This window comes from Mobula birostris, chromosome 8 (assembly GCF_030028105.1).
Source record: "Mobula birostris isolate sMobBir1 chromosome 8, sMobBir1.hap1, whole genome shotgun sequence".
NCBI classification, from domain to species: Eukaryota; Metazoa; Chordata; class Chondrichthyes; order Myliobatiformes; family Myliobatidae; genus Mobula; species Mobula birostris.
Window position 1 is genome coordinate 42,639,398 of NC_092377.1, and position 18,301 is coordinate 42,657,698.

General features: G+C 37.8%; 1 protein-coding gene across 4 annotated transcripts in view; it reads right to left on the reverse strand.

The window, feature by feature from the left end:
- The window catches only part of mark1 (MAP/microtubule affinity-regulating kinase 1), a 193,748-nt gene that overhangs the window by 7,554 nt on the left and 167,893 nt on the right, over positions 1–18,301 (reverse strand). For 2 of the 4 annotated variants that reach the window (XM_072265074.1, XM_072265072.1), the window contains exons 12-16: positions 15,763–15,916; positions 13,464–13,657; positions 12,190–12,287; positions 7,432–7,608; positions 5,830–6,090 (exon numbers count right to left, since the gene is read on the reverse strand). In XM_072265074.1, coding sequence (XP_072121175.1) covers positions 5,830–6,090; positions 7,432–7,608; positions 12,190–12,287; positions 13,464–13,657; positions 15,763–15,916 — 884 coding nt within the window. The remainder of the gene's footprint in view (positions 1–5,829; positions 6,091–7,431; positions 7,609–12,189; positions 12,288–13,463; positions 13,658–15,762; positions 15,917–18,301) is intronic. The other 2 variants (XM_072265073.1, XM_072265075.1) reach the window with 2 other exon arrangements.

Consider the following 18,301-nt stretch of genomic DNA (forward strand, 5'->3'; position numbering starts at 1 on the left):
CGTCCAACTGCTGGTGAGTCAGTATCCTGATAAAAACTACATCATGAAGACACTCCAAGTAACTTTGCGAAAAGGTTATTGAAAAGTACAAGTCAGGAGAGGAATACAAGAAAATTTCCAAGTTACTGAATATCCCTTGGAGTACAGTTAAGTCAATCATCAAGAAATGGAAAGAATACGGTACAGCTGTAAATCCGTCTCAAGCAAGCTGCCCTCAAAAACTGAGTGACTGTGCAAGAAGGGAACTAGTGGGCGAGGCCACCAAGAGACTTATGATAATTCTGGAGGAGTTACAAGCTTCAGTGGCTGAGAGCGGACAGACTGTGCATACAATTGTTGCCCAGGTGCTTCACCGGTCACAGCTTTATGGGAGAGTGGCAAACAGAAAGCTACTGTTGAAAAAAATCTCACATGAAATCTTGGCTAGAATTTTCTGGAAGGCATGTGGCAGACTGAAGTCAGCTGGAAGAAGGTTCTATAGTCTAATGAAACCAAAGGTGAGTTTTTTGACCATCAGACTGAACACTGTTTGGCAGAAGCACATTGCATATCATCAAAGACACACCATCCCCACTGCGAAGCATGGTAGTGGCTGCATTATGCTCTGGGGATGCTTCACTGAAGCAGGCCCTGGAAGGTTTGTGAAGGTAGAAGGCAAAATGAATGCAGCAAAATACAGGGAAATCCAGGAGGAAAACCTGATGCACTCTGCAAGAGAACTGCGACTTGGGAGAAGTTATGCTTTCCAGCAAGACGATGACCCCAAGCATAAATCCAAAGCCATATAGGAGTGGCTTAAAAATAAACAATGTCCTGGAATGGCCAAGGCAGAGTCCAGACATCAATCCAATTGAGAATGTGTGGCTGGACTTGAAAAGGGCTGTTCATTTACGATTCCCGTGTAATCTGACAGAGCTTGAGAAGTTTTGTTAAGAATGGGGAAAATTACAGTGTCCAGATGTGCAAAGCTGATCGAGACCTATCCACACAGACTCAAGGCTATAATTGATACTGAAGGTACATCTATTAAGTGCTGACTTGAAGGTGATGGGTAATTTGCAATCAATTATTTTGTGTTTAATAACTGCAATAAATTTAGACCAATTTGTAGAAATTTGTTTTCAGCTTGACAAGAAAGAGTCATTTCTGTTGAGCAGTGTCAAAAAAGCTAAATTAAATTTTGTGATTCAATGCTGTAAAACAATAAAACATGAAAACTTTCAAAGGGGGTGAATACATTTTATAGGCACTGTATGTGATAAATACACAATATTGCAATTTATGCAAATTAAATATGGCTTCTTATAAACTGGCATACTTCATGGCGCGTGTGGGCATGCCACTGGAAAGTATTATTTAGCACTCTGTCTTACCACATGCTATTAAGCCAAACTTCAATACATTCAGATTACTCCTTATGTGAAGAAGATCTGGAAATAAGTTTCTAGCTTTTTTGAAAAGAGATCAACTCCCATCTGAAATTTTAAACCTTCTTTACATTTGTTTTAAATTTTTAAAAAATTCACACTAACTACTGTTGCAGCAATGCACTTCATCCTTTTAACTACCATATGTATACCAAAATCACTGCATAATCTAATTTCAATGTTTTCAATAATTTGGAACCGGCCATCTCCCAGATTTCTCTAACTATCTCCAGACTCTTTAAAATTTCATGCTACCATACTAGTACTGCCTTATTTATTAGGTAATCTTTGTTTCCAAACTTAGTGGTGTCTGACAAGTCAAAATAGATTTAATTTTAAAACACGGTTTTTACACAGACTCAGTCATTATTGGTTTGCTGTTATAAATTTGCTCTTGATAGGTTAGCAATGACTGCCTTACCTGATAAAACATTGAGTATTTTAAAAGCACACACTAATAATATTAAAAGCCTAGAACCTGAATATTTAGATTTGCTTTGTTAATAAAGTGTTCTTATTCTTACTTATTGCGTTGGGCACATGGCCAAGTGGTTAAGGTGTTCATCTAGGTCGCTGGTTCAAGCCTCAGCTGTGGCAGCATGTTTGTGTCCTTGAGCAAGGCACTTAATCACATATTGCTCTAATATCTGTGCGAGGAGTGGCACCCCACACAGACTTCCAACATGCACCTTGTAAGGCATGAAAATGCCCGACGCAGGCCTCTCATGGTCTGAGTCGATGTACCCTCCCTCCTATTCTTACTTAATATTTAATGCTTATGAGTCACTGAGAACTCTTAGCTATACACTTGTCATGTTTCTATTCTTAACTATAAAGGAGCCCCTCCAGTTCTGGAACCATCTGAGACATAGCAACAATAGTTCAGTGTGTCTCACTGACAGAGGACAATCCTGCATTTCCTCTATTATAACTGCAATTTCTTTTTTTTTTTTAAAAACATGAAAAAGGGTAGTTTCTTTTCACAAGCCTAAGGAGTACCTTAACAAAAAATTAATTTACAGAGAGCATACAATTATAGAGGCATCAAGATGATAGTATGAATAGACAGCCATAGTTTATAAATATGGATTCAAAACAACATGAATGGGAATATAAATGACTATGATAATTTTTAATAAGGGATTTTAAGAGGTTTGGTGGAAAGAAAGAACAAAAGAGTATTACCTCACTTCAAGGAGTCATCAGAGAATCAATAAATACCTAAAATTGACTGCTAGGTTGAGAAGAAATGATTGTCACACTGAAAAATTCAATATACACTTAAAGTGAATATATGATAAATACTTGAAATAGAGGATGATACAGCTGGTTGGCGAGATACTAAAACTGCAGGAAGTTCTGGATTAACGAAGCAAAGGAATATTTTAAAAAAACGTGGGTTGCCTGACTTTCTGCACCCTTTATGATTCTGCAGTTAATTTGTCAACACTTTTTTCTCTGGTGCATCATTGTGCATTCAAGCTGCACCTGCTGAAATGAGCACTCCAAAGGAATGTCATAGTTCTGATTTTAATTTTTGCAATAAACATTAAGTGAAAGTTCTAATTGTTTCCACACACATTGAAGATCTTATAACATTACAGACATATTTCTAAAGGTAATTCAGGACACTGGGATAGGCATACATTTGGACAAAATAGCATCAACCGGTTGTCTCTGTCAAGATCGTGGCTCAGATTTAGATTTTTTTTTTAAGTACGTAGGGACAAAGTGGAGAGTTAGGGGTCAGGTTCATGGATGGGAATGTGGGGGAATGATGTTAGAGATTGGACTGATATTTAGGCCTTCACTCTGTGCTCGAAGGCCAGCAATATGGATGTTGGGCTGGCAAGCACAGTTGACAAGGACCAGCATGGACGAGGCAGTGGTCCACTGGGACACCAGGTTGGTGGGTAGTGGGGTCAGATGTCCATGTGAGCAGGGAGCACAAAGGCTGGTGACTCCTTAGGTCGGAGTTCAAAGCCTGGAATTCAGGATCCAGTCATCAGCTGGTACTTCCAAAGGTCAGTCTGAAGTCGAAGTCTGACGGCTGAAGCCTTGGGTCTACGAGTCCAAAGTCTACTGGAAGTCAGAGGACTATGTGGGTGGGAGAGAGGAAAGGGGATTGTTTTGTTGTTCTGTTGAACATTGTGGGTGTGCTGTAATGGCACTGGAATGTGTGGCAACACTGCGGTCTGCCCTCAGCACATACTTAGGTCTTTAATGCAAACAAAGCATTTCACTGTATGTTTCAATGTAGCTGTGATAAATACATCCAAATCTGAATCCAAAATATTCCTTGTTTGATCTTTTGTTCCAGTTTTAAAACTCAAAATACAAAACTGAAGCTACACTTGTGCTTGCTTTATCCCCATTCAGGTATTTAAGGCTATTAAAAAAAAGCTTTAAAACACACACAATTTATTTTTCACACAACTCACAGTGACAATAAATATTTTTCATTTCAATACATATAGGCTTTTCAAATTCCAACAAATATCCAACAGTTATTAACTGCTAACCAATACTCAATATTATTAAATTTAGTCTCAGTCCGCAATCACTTTTGAATTATTGTTAAAGATTAAAGAAAGTTGGCTTTATTTGTCACATGTTCATTGAAACACACAGTAAAATGCATAGTTTGCGTCAACAACCAACACAGTCTGAGGATATAGTGGGGGCAGCCCGCAACTCTCACACTAACATAGAATGCCCACAACTTACTAACTCCAACCCGTACATTTTTTCTTGGAACATGGGAGGAAACTGGTGCACCCAGAGGAAACCCATGCTGTCATGGGGAGAATAGACAAACTCCGCACACACCTTCCTTTTGCTGGGACCGTAAAGCATCATACCAACTGCTGTAGTTGTACATTACTTAAAAATTGTTTAAAAATCAGTGACTGACAAAAAATTGTGAGGTCATTCCTTGAAATTTCCCTCCCTCAAGCATTGCAGAATGCAAGAATACACCTTGCTGATACACCTTCCTAAACAAAGCAAGAGTACACATTAATTGTTCTTACATAATACCTGAGAGGCATACTTGAGGCAGAGTGCCTCTTCTCTCTGCTTAAAAACAAACTGTACTGCAAAAGGAAACAGCTTAATTGTATGATATTGCGCTAAGGAAAGCAGTTTAGCAAGTCTGAGTCACAATTAATGCAAATTATACAATGAATGGCCTCATCAGCAATATTAAAAATGCAAAGCAATGAAGAAGAATTAGCAGTAATCAGGGACAGAAGAGGGAACACGGATATTTCAGTATTCACTATGTTTCCTTAACCTAATTCTGTCACATAAAACTAATTACCCTACATATAATACAATGGTAATGCTTGCAGGAAATATGTTAACTAAACTAACAATGGTTCACAATTTATGCCTCATCTATCAAAATATACAACTCTCCTGCATTGTTAATACAATTTACTTGCTATCTAGGAAAACTCTAACCCTTCATCAGGTCTCAGCCTGATATGTTGACTGTTTATTTGCATCCATAGATGCTATTAGAACTGCTGAGCTCCTCCAGCATATTGTGTATATTGCTTTAGATTCCCAGAATCTGCAGTATCTCTTGTGTCTAAAATTTTGAATCCAATGTACCAAATCGCCATGAATTCCATGTTCCTTAATCTTTTAGATGAGGGCTATCATTAGGAATGTTTCAAATGCCATGTGTACAACATCCACTATCCTTCCCTCATCCATCATCTTCATCTTAACTGAAGTCCTTGTATACAGTATCTGCTGCCCTATCCTCAATCATCTTCATAACCTCAAAAAAAAAGCCAATGAAGTTCGTAAAAGATGACCCCTCAGAGTAATGTTGTGCTTAGATGCAAGATGATCCAATCTTCTCCAATAATTTTCCTGCTATTAGCATAAGGCAGGCTGGCCTATAATTTCCTGCATGTCCCATTTGTCCTTCTTCAGCAAGGGAACAACATTCTCAAGTCCTCTGGAGCCTCTTCTGTCATGGAGGAGGATACAAAGCCGAAGCAATCTCTCCTTTCAATAACCTGGGAAAGCCCTAAGGACTTTACCACCTTAATGGTCTTCAAGAGACCCAACACCACCTCCGTCTTGAAACCAACGTGAATCAACAGTAGGAAAGCACATTTTCGGTAGTCTTTATTAGAAATGGATTGAACTATATGTTAAGAAAACCTATTGTAGAATCATTGATGAACAACTGTTATCTTAAAGTAAATTTAAAGGAACCTCTAAGCTACTATAAACAGTAACAGTCAAAAATCAAAACATTAAATCTGCTGTCTTCATCCAAGTAAGCTGGGGAGGGTTGTGCTTGGAAGGTTATTACAATTTTGCTGCCCATATTTCAAAACATAAATGGATTATTAAAGTTTAGGAATAATTAAAAACCTACCTGCGGGCAAATTTGGAGGTGATCTTGCTTATGATACCAGTTGAAGTTCCCCTTCGAGCTTGTGAAAGGGCACCAGTGTCATGTGACAGTGTTGGTGAAGCTGGTGGTCCATTGTACGTGGCAGTGTGGCGTTCCCGCAGCTGTCCCCCATGAAAAGTGCTTCGGCTGGAGCTACCTCGAGGGAAGCGGGTTCTATCTGGAGTTGCAGTGCTAATACTATGTGCAGAAGGGGAAGCAGCAGGTACCCTCTGAGCTGCAGTGCTAAATCAGGAAAGAAAATATGAGACCACTTGTAATCTGAAGTTCAAAGTAAATTTATTATCAATGTCACCACATACTACCCTGAGATTGATTTTCTTGCAGCATTCACAGTAGAACAAAGAAATACAATAGAATCAATAAAAAGCTACACATAAACGAAAACTGCCAGGAAACCAATGTGCAAGAAATCCTGTGCAAATATAAAATAATACATAGTACCAGAACACGAGTTCATCTATAGAAGTTTGTCAACATTTTAGATGACGAGTCAAATCTCCGCAGACTTCTAAGAAAGTAGAACTACTGCTGTGCCTTCTCTGAAAAGGCATTCACACGCTGGTCCCAGGACAGATCCTCTGATATGCTAATACACAGGCTGCACACACGCTGGTCCCAGGACAGATCCCCTGATATGCTAATACACAGGCTGTCCATTATGTGTTCCTAAAGAATGGTTTTTCATTGTTTCCAGTTTGATAAAAGATGTTCAATTGTTCAACATATTTTCTCCACACTTTTAATGGCAAGTCTAAAAAATGGGGTTTGAATTTTTAAAAATGTGGCACAAATTTGTTCAAATAGACAATTTATCTTTACAATGAAATCTGACGGGTGGCTAACTGGTCCATAGAGAACTATTATTAAACTAATTATCTAATTTTTATTCCACATTTAAAGTCCAAGCGAAGTTAAGATTCATCTATATCAGTACAATCTGGAAACTAACCAGGGAATAAATGTTTGTCCACTTAATAATTTTTTCACTCATTTACAGTTGGTAATATATACAAGTATTTGGCTATGTTGAAAATATCATGAACTTGAAATATTAACTAATTTTCTCTCTCCACAGAATATCCCAGACCTACTTCTGTTTTTGTTTACAGTTCTTCTTAAACTGTAATGCACATAATAGATATATCAATAATTTAGATGTTGGAGGATACCTGAATGAAGATGCTATAAAGGAGAAACCGTATTACAATATTAATTTTCCAAAAGAAAATCTCTAATTCATAATCTTTCTCAAAAGCAGTCAGTATATGAGCGTGAATTTAAATTTAATTCTGAATTCTGCTACAAGGGGAGATTATTTTTGTCCTGTGCTTTTAGTTCCATGTGAAACTTCAATTTGGAATAAAAGAAAGACTATGGAGGCTATAGATCTCGTAGCACTCATATCAATGTATCAAAACACTTGTAGATTCCATCACATCTAGAAAAGAATGATAATTCTCAGGTAGGATTTCTAAAATCAGGATTCAAAAGTGCTGCACATTTCTTGAGTCAGTCTCTCACTTTGCTGACACTTGCTATGTTTGGAATTTTGTAAATATTTACCTGGATCGGTAACCTTCACTGCCATCATCTATGGAAGGCAGAGTGACCTTGATTGGATGACCAGAAGCTGACATTGATTTCTGGTGTCGAGGGCGTGCTGAAGGTACTCCAGAAGATCCTGCAGGACTTGCGATGGATGTGGAAGTACTGCTTGCACAAGCAGACATTTCAATTAGGCTTATGGGTTAAGGCAAAAGAAAGATAGAAGCCAAAATGTAACAGAAAAACTAGGGTGAAAAAAAAATGTTTTTTTATTCGGGCTCCTCATACAACCATGATGTACGATTTACTCATGGCCCCAATGTTGATCCTACATGTTAGCCAGAAAGGTTGTCCGAGCTTCATTTGTTCAATAATCTACAGCTAAACTATATACTACAATGTGGGACAGACATTTAAATTTTAGGCAAATATATATGGTAGGGGCACCCAAGACTTTTGCACAGTACTGTAGTAATTTTATGTACTGCTGCAGCAAGCATCAAAACAAACTTATTTATGGTATACGCGAGTGATGATAAACCCAATTCTGATTTGGTTCTATTTTGTGGACTGAGAGTGGGAAGTGGACAGGGAGAGGGAAATCGTGGTTGGGAAAAGGGGAAAGGAAAGGGGAGGAAGTAGGAAGCACCAGGGAGACATTCTGTAATGATCAATAAAACAATTGTTTCAAATCAAATTACCTTGTCTGGTGCTTCGGGGCTGGGTGTGTCTGCACCTGTGCCACCCTTGTCCCTACTACTCCTTCTCTGCTACCTGTCCCCTCCCGCAGCACCTCACCCTCACCACTTCCAACATCTGTTGTGGGCTGTTGTTGATACCACTGTTGTGGGCTGTATCAAGGGTGGAGATGAATTAGCATACAGGATGGAGATTGAAAACTTGGCCGAGTGGTGTAATAACTCTCACTCAGTGTCAACGACACCAAGGAACTGATTGTAGACTTCAGGAGAGGGAATCCAGAGGTCCATGAGCCAGTAATCATCAGAGGATCAGAGGTGGAGAGGGTCAGTAACTTTAAATTCCTGGGTGTCACTATCTCAGAGGACCGGTCCTGGACCCATCAAATAAATATAACTGAGCATGACAGTGCCTCTACTTCCTTAGGAGTCTGTGGAGATTCGGCATGTTATTTAAAACCCTGTCAAACTTCTATAGCTGCGTGGTGGAAAGTGTGCTGACTGGCTGCATTATGGCCTGGTATGGGAACACTAATGCCTTTGAGTGGAAAATCCTACAAAATTGATTCAGCCCAGTACATCATGGATAAAACCCTCCTAACCACTGAACACATCTACACGTAATGTTGTTGTAGAAAAGCAGCGTCCATCATCAAAGATCCTCACCACCCAGGCCGTGTCTCTTTTGCTCATTGTTGCCCTCAGGCAGAAGTTACAAATGCCTGAGGACTTGCACCACCAGGTTCAAGAACAGTTACTACCCCTCAACCATCAGACTCTTAAACAAAAGTAGATAACTACACTCATTCCACTTCTGGTGTTCCCACAACCCATGGTCTCTAAGGACTTTAAGGACTGTTTATCTTGTTAGTTCATGCTCCCTCATTTATTACCTGTTTATTTATATTTGCATTTGCAGTTTGTTGTCCATTGCTCCTGTTTACAGTTACTGTTCTATAGATTTGCTAAGTATGCCCACCAAGGAAGAATCTCAGGGTTGTATGTGGTGACATGCAAGTACTCTGATAATATATTTTACTTAAAATCCTTAAGTTAAGTTTGCTTCTAACTATTACCTACCATGCTCTAAAAAAAACTGTAAAGGATGGTGTTCCACGGAAATGGAAACTGTTTCTGAACAGCTACATTTACTTAACCTCAATCACTCTACATCTTGACGTTGGATTAGTTTTCATAGAGTCATAAAGCACTTACACAGGGCAGTTTGACCACCTTCCCTCCTGTATTTTTATTCCCCATTTTGATTACCCTCTCACTCTTTCTCTTCTTCTCACCTGCCCAATATGTCCCTCTGGTTCCCCTCTTTTTTTTTCCTTCCATGGTCCACTGTACTTTCCTGTTAAGATTCCTTCTACTTCAGCCCTTTACCTCTTTCACCTACCCATCCCAGCTTCTTACCACCACCATCACACCTTCTTCCTCACCCCGTTCCACCTACCAATGGCTAATTTGTATTCCTTTCCTTCTTCCCACCTTCTTATTCTGGATTCTGCCCCCTTCCCTTGCAGTCCTGATGACGGGTCTCAGCCCAAAACATCTCCCATCTATTCCTGATCATTGATGCTGCCCGACTTACTGAGTTCCTCCAGTATTTTGAGTATGTTGCTCAAGATTTCCAGCATCTGCAGAATCTCGTGTTGACAAAATACCTATTCTAATCCTGAAATTGGTGCAGCCTTATATACTTCAGCAAATTAAGTACTTGTCTAGGAGCTCTTTAAATGTTGAGAAACGCTGCATCGACCATCCACTTAGGCATTCCAGATTCCGGCTAAACTCTGGGTGAAAGCTCTTCAGGTTCTCTCTAAATCTCTGACCCAGGCTCCATCTTAACCTCTAAACTAGGCTCTACCTTAAACCTATGTCCTCTGGTCTGGAGACATCTACCCTAGGAAAATATTTCACATCATCTTCCTAATTTTGTTCTTCATTATTTTGTACATCTCCATCAGCTCCTCCAAGCTCAGCTGTACAGTATCTTCATAAATGAAACATTTCATCCTAGCAATATTCTTGTTAAACTCCTCTACATTCTTTCTACTTCAATAACAATACTTCATTGGACATCTTCCTGTCCAAATTACTACTCTCTCAGGTTATCTCAACTTTTCTTATGGTACGTTTTGAAACTGAGCCCCCTATCTTGAAGTTATTTATAATAGAAGACCCTTAGTTCTATCATGGATTGCCAGCAGCCTGACTATTTACATTCAGGACACATTCTTTCAGCAGTTCTCATTTACTCTCCTTTGTGTGAGGAGTGGCCTTTCAAACTGCACCTTGTAAGGCATGAAAATGCCTGACGCTGGCCTCTCGGGTCTGAGTCGATGTCCTCATCATCATCATCTCCTTTAAACAATTTCTTTACTGTAATCTTACATTTACATAACTTTATTGGCAAGCATGCTATGTGACACCACATTGAATGTCCATAGAGAATCTACAAACAGAACATCCACCATATTTCTTTTATGGTCATACAACTATGCTCTCATTTAAAAAAAAAGCTCTTTCATGTGATGATTGTCCTGAATTAATTATCATTTACCCATTCAACTGTAGCCTTCTCTTTCTGTGAATTATATGGCATTTCAAATGGTCTAAGCACATCAGCCCACATCATTTACTATTGCACATAACTGGTTATATTTGCAATGACATGTTCCAATTTGAAGTCTGTTAGCTGTGCATAATGCTCATTTCATTCACATTAAACAATTATAACTCAACAAAGTGAACTTTAATCTTCTTATCCTATCCGTATCACCATCACCACACCAAACACTTAGCATTGTATGATGCCATTATAAATTCACAAATTAAATTTCTGCTTCATCTTGTGGTAATTAAATGATTTGAATCTTATTAGAACCATAGACCATTACAGCAAAGAAACAGGCCTTTTGGCCCTTCTTAGCTGTGCCAAACCATTTTTCTGCCTAGTCCCACTGACCTGCACCTGGACCATATCCCTCCATACACCTCATATATATTCTTATTATATATCTCAATAAATCTGCATGTTGAAGATGATACTACTTGAATGCCTTTGCATAAGCAGCTGTAATGCTCTGGCTGAGATTTTTACTGCTATGTATAGCTTTCTGTAAAAGCAGTGTGTCCTGCTGGTAGAATGTTTTGGTTTTGGCTAAAGATAAAGGGCTGTGATATTCAATTTAGGAATGTTGTGTCAGTCAATCAGGATGATGAAAGAAAGTTCAGCGAGCGTTGGGTGGAGAGATCTGTGAATGACATTGGTGGGGTTTGTGGTCTTTTGGCAGGAGATGTGGAGAAGAAATGATCGGGAAAGACAGCTGTAGGATTTGATTGCAAGGAGTCCTTCGTGAGATGAATTAATCCTAGATGGGAATTTCTACCGGTGATTGCTGATGAGAATTCAGTGCCATGAATTATGGTCATACCCAGCTTTTGGACAACGTGAGCTCCAACGGTAAGTGCACATTTAGATTGTTTAACTGTAATTGGCCCTTTTAGTTTTTCCTTTTATTCCCCCGCCATAACTGTTTGATAAAGCTGAAATTAGTAAATACACTTGCTTTATAATTGTATACGGCGTACGATCTATTATTCCTTGCCAACTGATAATCGAAACATCCCAACTTTCCTGTTTGGTTGAACCCAAATTATACCGACCCTAGATATATATTGTTTAAGAAGGGTGGCCTTCTCACCACAGAGTAAGTTGGCTGTTAGCAGAGTTGGCTAACAAGCCAAGTTTGCGTACAAGCCCAGTGAGGGGGTTTCACAGCCAAATATAGGACAATCTAAAGTAACATCAGAACCAAATTAAAGTATAGAATTCACACAGGTAACATTTAAACATTTAGCAACAAAAAAATGAGAATGTGATCAATTTCATGGAACAAATATTGCTGGTATTTAGTCACAGCACTGTATTTCTTAAAAAAAAATGATGCTCTTGAATCTGTAATAACTTATTGCAAACATATAGTCATAATCCTACTTAACTCAGCAAATATGAAAAATCACTAAGCCATTTTACAATATTGTTATGTTATGAATTCTGGATTCTAACCTGCTGTCTTTTCCATTCTGCACCGCAGAATACCGATCTCCAGTGGATCGCTCGCAAACATAAGTGTTTCTTCTTGTCATACCTGGAACCATGTTGTTCTGATACAAGAAAGAAATTACCTTCAGATAGGTATATTTTTAGGAAAAAACACCAAGTTTTAGATTCCTGATCTTATAATTTCAAATATTAGAAATATTATTTCAAATTTATTACAAATAAAATACTTATAAACATTTAATACAACCATTATAACAGACAAACTTTGAGTTTTTTTTATAATTGTTGAGTTTGTTTTATTTCTTTAATTCTTATAAGATTTAGAATTCCATATTTATCAAAAAGGATCATCAGAAATTGGTCTTTTATTCTGCATTAATTCCACATTACATCCATCAATTAGTTGTGTTACTGCTAATATTAGAACTTTAAAAAAGTTTTTCCCTTTATCACTGATTTATTAACTATAAGACTGTAAGATTACAGTTAGATATACCAGTGAAAAGAATGAACTGGCTTAAGGCAAGAAAATATCCCATGTGCATGTTTATTACTTTTAGTCTGCACTTGAGTTTTGCTTCAGAATTGTATGGTAAATGGTCTGGAACTATAGAGGCTAAGATCTGTTATCTGAGGATTGAATATCAACCATGACCATCAGCATCATCTTTTCTGATTAAGATGAGAGGAACTGAGAGTACCGTGGAACATAATAGTCCCAGGATTTCTCTTGATGGATATCATCCCTACTGTAAGCACACAATGAACAAGAGTAAAAGAGGAATCTTGGGTCCATTCCATACCCAATACAGAGCTTTATGGAATGAGAAAAATCAAATCAAATCAAATCAAATCAAATATGTAACACACACCAAATGCTGGATGAACTCAGCAGGTCAAGCAGTATTTATTGAAGGCAAGAAGTAAACGGTTGACACTTCTGACCAAGACCCTTTATCAGGAGTGGAAAGGAAGGAGGAAGAAGCTAGAATAAGGTGGAGGGAGGCGAAGCAATGCAAGGTGAGTCAAGGTAAGGGGGAAAGTGTGACGGCGGTGTGGGGGCGGGGGGGCTGAAGCGAGAAGCGGTGCCTTCCTTTTCAGTCCTGGTAGAAGGTCTCAGCCTGAAATACCGATTGTTTGTTTCCCTCCATTAACGCTACCTGATCTGCTGAGTTCCATCCAGAATTTTGTGTACATTGCTCAAGATTTCCAGCATCCACAGAACCTTGTGCATTTAAATCAAACATACAACTTTGTCAAATTTAATTGATGCTTACACTTGGACCAGTCATAGACTTCTTCCTTTCAAGACCTGCAAGTGGGCTTGCAGGGACATCAGCTTTGGAACCCACAGTGGTGCTACTTAACTTGCGAGCCAGGTCTTTGTCCCACTCTTCTTTCTGTTCACTTTCTACACTGTTTGCTTGAGTTCGTTTGGTGTATGATACAGCAGGTGGGATTGATGGGCCAGCTGTAAAAGAGAAAAAACATGGGAACAGATCAGTTTAGCTGCACTTGTGCAAAATTGCAAGCATTTTCTTTTAGGCTGGATGTATTTTAAGGCACATGCAATTCATTATGGCTGGACAAGTAATGGCATACAAGAGCACATCAATGAAGGGAGCAGTAAAGCAGTGGAAGGTAAACATTACAGGAGCCAATTTCACATGATTTCTCTTTCTAACTTCAACTAAGAAAGTTACTATTAAAAAAACAGATAATGGGCTGATGAAGGCATTGAACAGCCATACTATGATTATAGCATTTTATATTGGTACCTTTATGAGCCTCAAGCTATTACAATTAACTAAAATGAATTACTCAATCATCCCTGTAGAATTTCTCTTCTGATAAAGCTAAATCTCTTTGTTATTGTCAACTGATGCTTTGTGTATGAATTACGTAAGTCAAAAGATTTATGTTTCTCAATATTAAAGTGGGATCCAGTCATTTGAGTTGTCAGAAACACACAGAAAGCCAAAGACCAATGAAGAACAATACAACACAAACAATAAGCTTTCACTGGTTATTATGCAATCTTTCACCCAACAGCTGCTTAACTGCTCTCCAGTGTCAACAGATGATTTTATAATTTCATGTTTTCAAGGTCAGTTTTTTTGCTTATTTATTTATGTTAGTTTACTTAGCTTCCTATTCATTGTTATTAAAGCAACAAAACAACATACACATGGCACTTATTTAGGTGCTGGATTGACTTAGACTTAATTTCTACCGGAATATAAAATATAAAAGCTCTTTATAAATCAGAATACCCTACTTGCCAATGCAATATTTCAGACAGAACTTTCCACTCAGAAGGATGATGGACATGAGATAACCAGGACTAGTCTTTAGTAATTAAAAAAACAGGAAATTTAACAATAAAAATATCTTCCAGTAGCTACGTACTTCTTGTTAATTAGATTAAGTAGCCATTTGATACTTTGTTAATTGAAATTAATGGAAAATTGTGGAAAAGATTTTCTTCAAATAGAAAGTTATAAATCCCTCCTGCAATAATATAATGATCATCTCCAGCACCTAAAAATGCTTATAACTGTCAACTCACAAAATCTCCAGCTACATTTAAAACAAAGCATACAAAGAATAAATAATTGCTGCAAATTTAGCTAAAACTACTCAAATAGGAATCCACAACAGCAGACCAATCAGCGCCTGGGGAAAATAAACATTCAGGCTATTGTTTGAATGGTTAATTTTACCATAATCTCCAACAGATGCTGAATGGTTTCTTGTGTATTTTCAGATTTCTATTTTTATTTTAACTTGAAAACGGAATTTAAAAAATACTTTTATCCTACAATAACTATCACCTAAGTTAGCTTCTGTGCAAAACTAAATTCACTGAATACAAGTGCTTATGAGAATTTTTATACATGCTGCATGTTTTCTACTTTATCTGTCCAATGACAAATATGTAATAACATTTAAGCTTACTTGATTTAAATTATTGAATGATTAAAAGGCCCTTCCCAACTAACACTCTACTATCTGAAAATATAAAGTAAATGTCTACCAATAGAGGAGGAGAGAATGCAATTTTTTTAAACCACTCTACAAATTTGCTTTACAAGAATAAAATTTAGGTGTGTTATCAGGCATGACTGAGAGGTTGAATGGAAATCCAACATTTGAACCAATTCAGGTTTTTATCTGATAGTGATACAGGTTAATAATATGTACTGCTGAAATAACAATACTATTCTCCAAAAATTAATACTGCACAGACAGTAATCATTAATTAGGTTTTTATCAGGCTGGAGTGATTCAATTAAAATTAGAAGGTCCACATTTGCAATCCAGCAGGGACAGACAGAATCCATCTGACTGATAGACAGATAAGGAATTATTTTGGGAAGACACCGAATATCAAATTTCCACTGAAAATTGCATGCATAGACAGAAACAATGAACTTAGTCCAAATATACTCTGAAACAAGCAATTGGATCAAATTAAATTTTAAGATTTGGTAGTCCAGAATAGCACACTAAGGCACTGCACACTCAAAGTTCAAATGTGCCATGTTACTTTACATGTTTGAATGTCATCCCCACCATGATCACTAAACCGTCGCTGTTTCTGATTCGCTGATATACTGCGCTGGACCTTCGAATGTGCAGGGGACTGCGTAGAGCTGTTGTTGAGATCGCTATTGGGTCGAGACCTTTGACACAGGTTACTGCTGGATACAGATTCACTGCCTTCAAACTGGAAGTTTGAAAAAGAAAGTTGTTATAATTATTTTTGAAACAATATATCTTTATCTGTTTTTACTGTATCAAGATGAAATTCTTTCCCACATTTTCACTGCTTCCAATATTCTGAGCCAATGTATCACACAAGATGATGAAAATATACTGTAATTAACTTTTCAGTACTTGTAACACCTGCCTGTATCTGACAAAGATGTGTCAGTAATTTCTGTATTGAATGGATTGTTGAGTTTTCTTAAATGAAAATTTGTTCTAAAAGTCCTCTCGGAACTTATGGGGGGAAAATCTGCAGAACGTTTTGTGCAAACCAGGGTTATACAAAACAGAAATGAGATAAATACCCAATCTTTAAAAGATGTCTTACAGCAACAGATAGTGATTATATTCAAAGAATTCCCCTGCATTTCCTCAAAAATGTTATATGATCATTTATATCCAAAACAGTTTGTACTACATTGAAGTATCATGTCAATTCTCCATGCTAGTCCAACTACCTCCTATACTATTCAGACCAGGGGTGGCCAACATTTTACATTCCATGCATCAATTTTTTCACGCGCGAGTTCAGATGCGATTTTTTTTCCACACACAAGTTCTATATTAACATATTTTTACAGGAATTGAATGGGGGTACACAAGAGTTGTATGGCACATCTGAACTTTTGAGTGAAAAAATTGACGCATGGAATGTAAAAGGTTGGCCACCCTGATTCAAACAAATAATATAAAGCATTAGGAACAGCCCTATATCGTCCCTCTCAGCATTATAACCTGATAGACTCAACACTTAAATTCAGTTAAATTAGCTCTTTCAATCTTATATATTGCACACTTTTAATATTGATTGTTTAGTTTGCTCCGTTGCTCTCCAGCTGTTTCAAATTTCATTCCAATGTGGTCACATCTACAATGGAGAAAATAAACAGTTTGGGTGTCCACTTTGTGGAGCAGCTGATTTCAATCCACAAGATGACCCCGAGTTTCCTATTGCCCCCTCCCCACACCTCACCCACATTCTGACCTGTTTTTACAATGAGGCCCCAATGTAATCCGAGGAACTGCAGCATCTCATCTACTCTGTGGGCTCATTGCGATCTTCTGGACTCAATATTGGAACTCTCTGGCTCTAAGTAACTCACACTTTCTTTCTAACTGTTTCAGAATTGACCATTCTGCCAAGTCCTCAGTCTGTGATTTTGCCTTAGATTTTCTCAATTTATTAGTAAGGCCATGAAGTGTGGAGTAGCTTTTTTTTGCTCTTGTTTGAGATTTCTAGCATCTGTGGTGTTTTTTCATCCATCTCCTATTTATACATTTTCCATTCATACATTACTACCATCTTTTAACCACTAAAATATTATTCACTTGCATTATTCCTTCCTTGTCTCCACCCTATCACAGATCTTCCTTCTGTTCTCTCTACCTTCCCTCCTTTCTGCCTATTCCATGCAGATTAGAACTTGTTTTAATTGTTTCTCTCTCCAGTTCTGATTGCAGGATCAACAACCAAAATGATAGCTCTCTTTCATCAGAAATGCTTCCTGACCAGCTGAATATTTCTAGCTGTTGTGCATTGCTCTGGAGTTGTACTCTATACCCCTTACAATAAAGCAATGATCCAGTTGTCTCTGTGCCTACAAATTAAAATTCTACCTCTTATGAAACAGCAGACAAAAATACTACCTACAAAAATATTGTCAGGCCAATTGGGTAATCAGATGTGTTCTGTAGGTATACAGATAACAAAATGGAGGAATTAGGCCTATAAGAACAAAACTGAAAATCTGCACATGGATGCCAAGGGTAGCATCAAGATGGTACTTTGTATTGGCCTTCCAAATTAATAGTGAAGTAAATGATGTTTGAGACACTGAATAATTTAAAAAACTGGAAGCAAGGAAGAATTAGAAAATTTTAAATAGGCACATCACCAGGAAGGAGTGGAATTTTGTGGCAAATATAGAAGGATACCACAGACTAACTATAATGTTTCTTTGTTCTTTTTATATAGAATTAGTGTCAAAAGACTGGAAACGTACTCGCTTGGTCAAAAAAGGTGAGTGAGGATAAACCCAGTAACAATAGGGGCATCAATTTAACTTTGATGGTGTGAAATCAGAAACATTGGGGACAAGATCATCAGACACTTGGAGGGCAATGGATTATTTAGACAAGTCAGGATGGATTTATTCAAGGTCATTTCATCAACAATTTTTGCACCCCTGATTTTCTCTCCTAAACTCCCAATAAATCTTACTAAAAAGTCTTGAGAGGTACTGTACATAAAGTAGACTAAAGAGTGTATGGAATGTTGGCCTTTGCATATAAAAGATTAGAACAAAAGTTGGTGGAGGCAATATCACATCTTTGGGAAGCACCA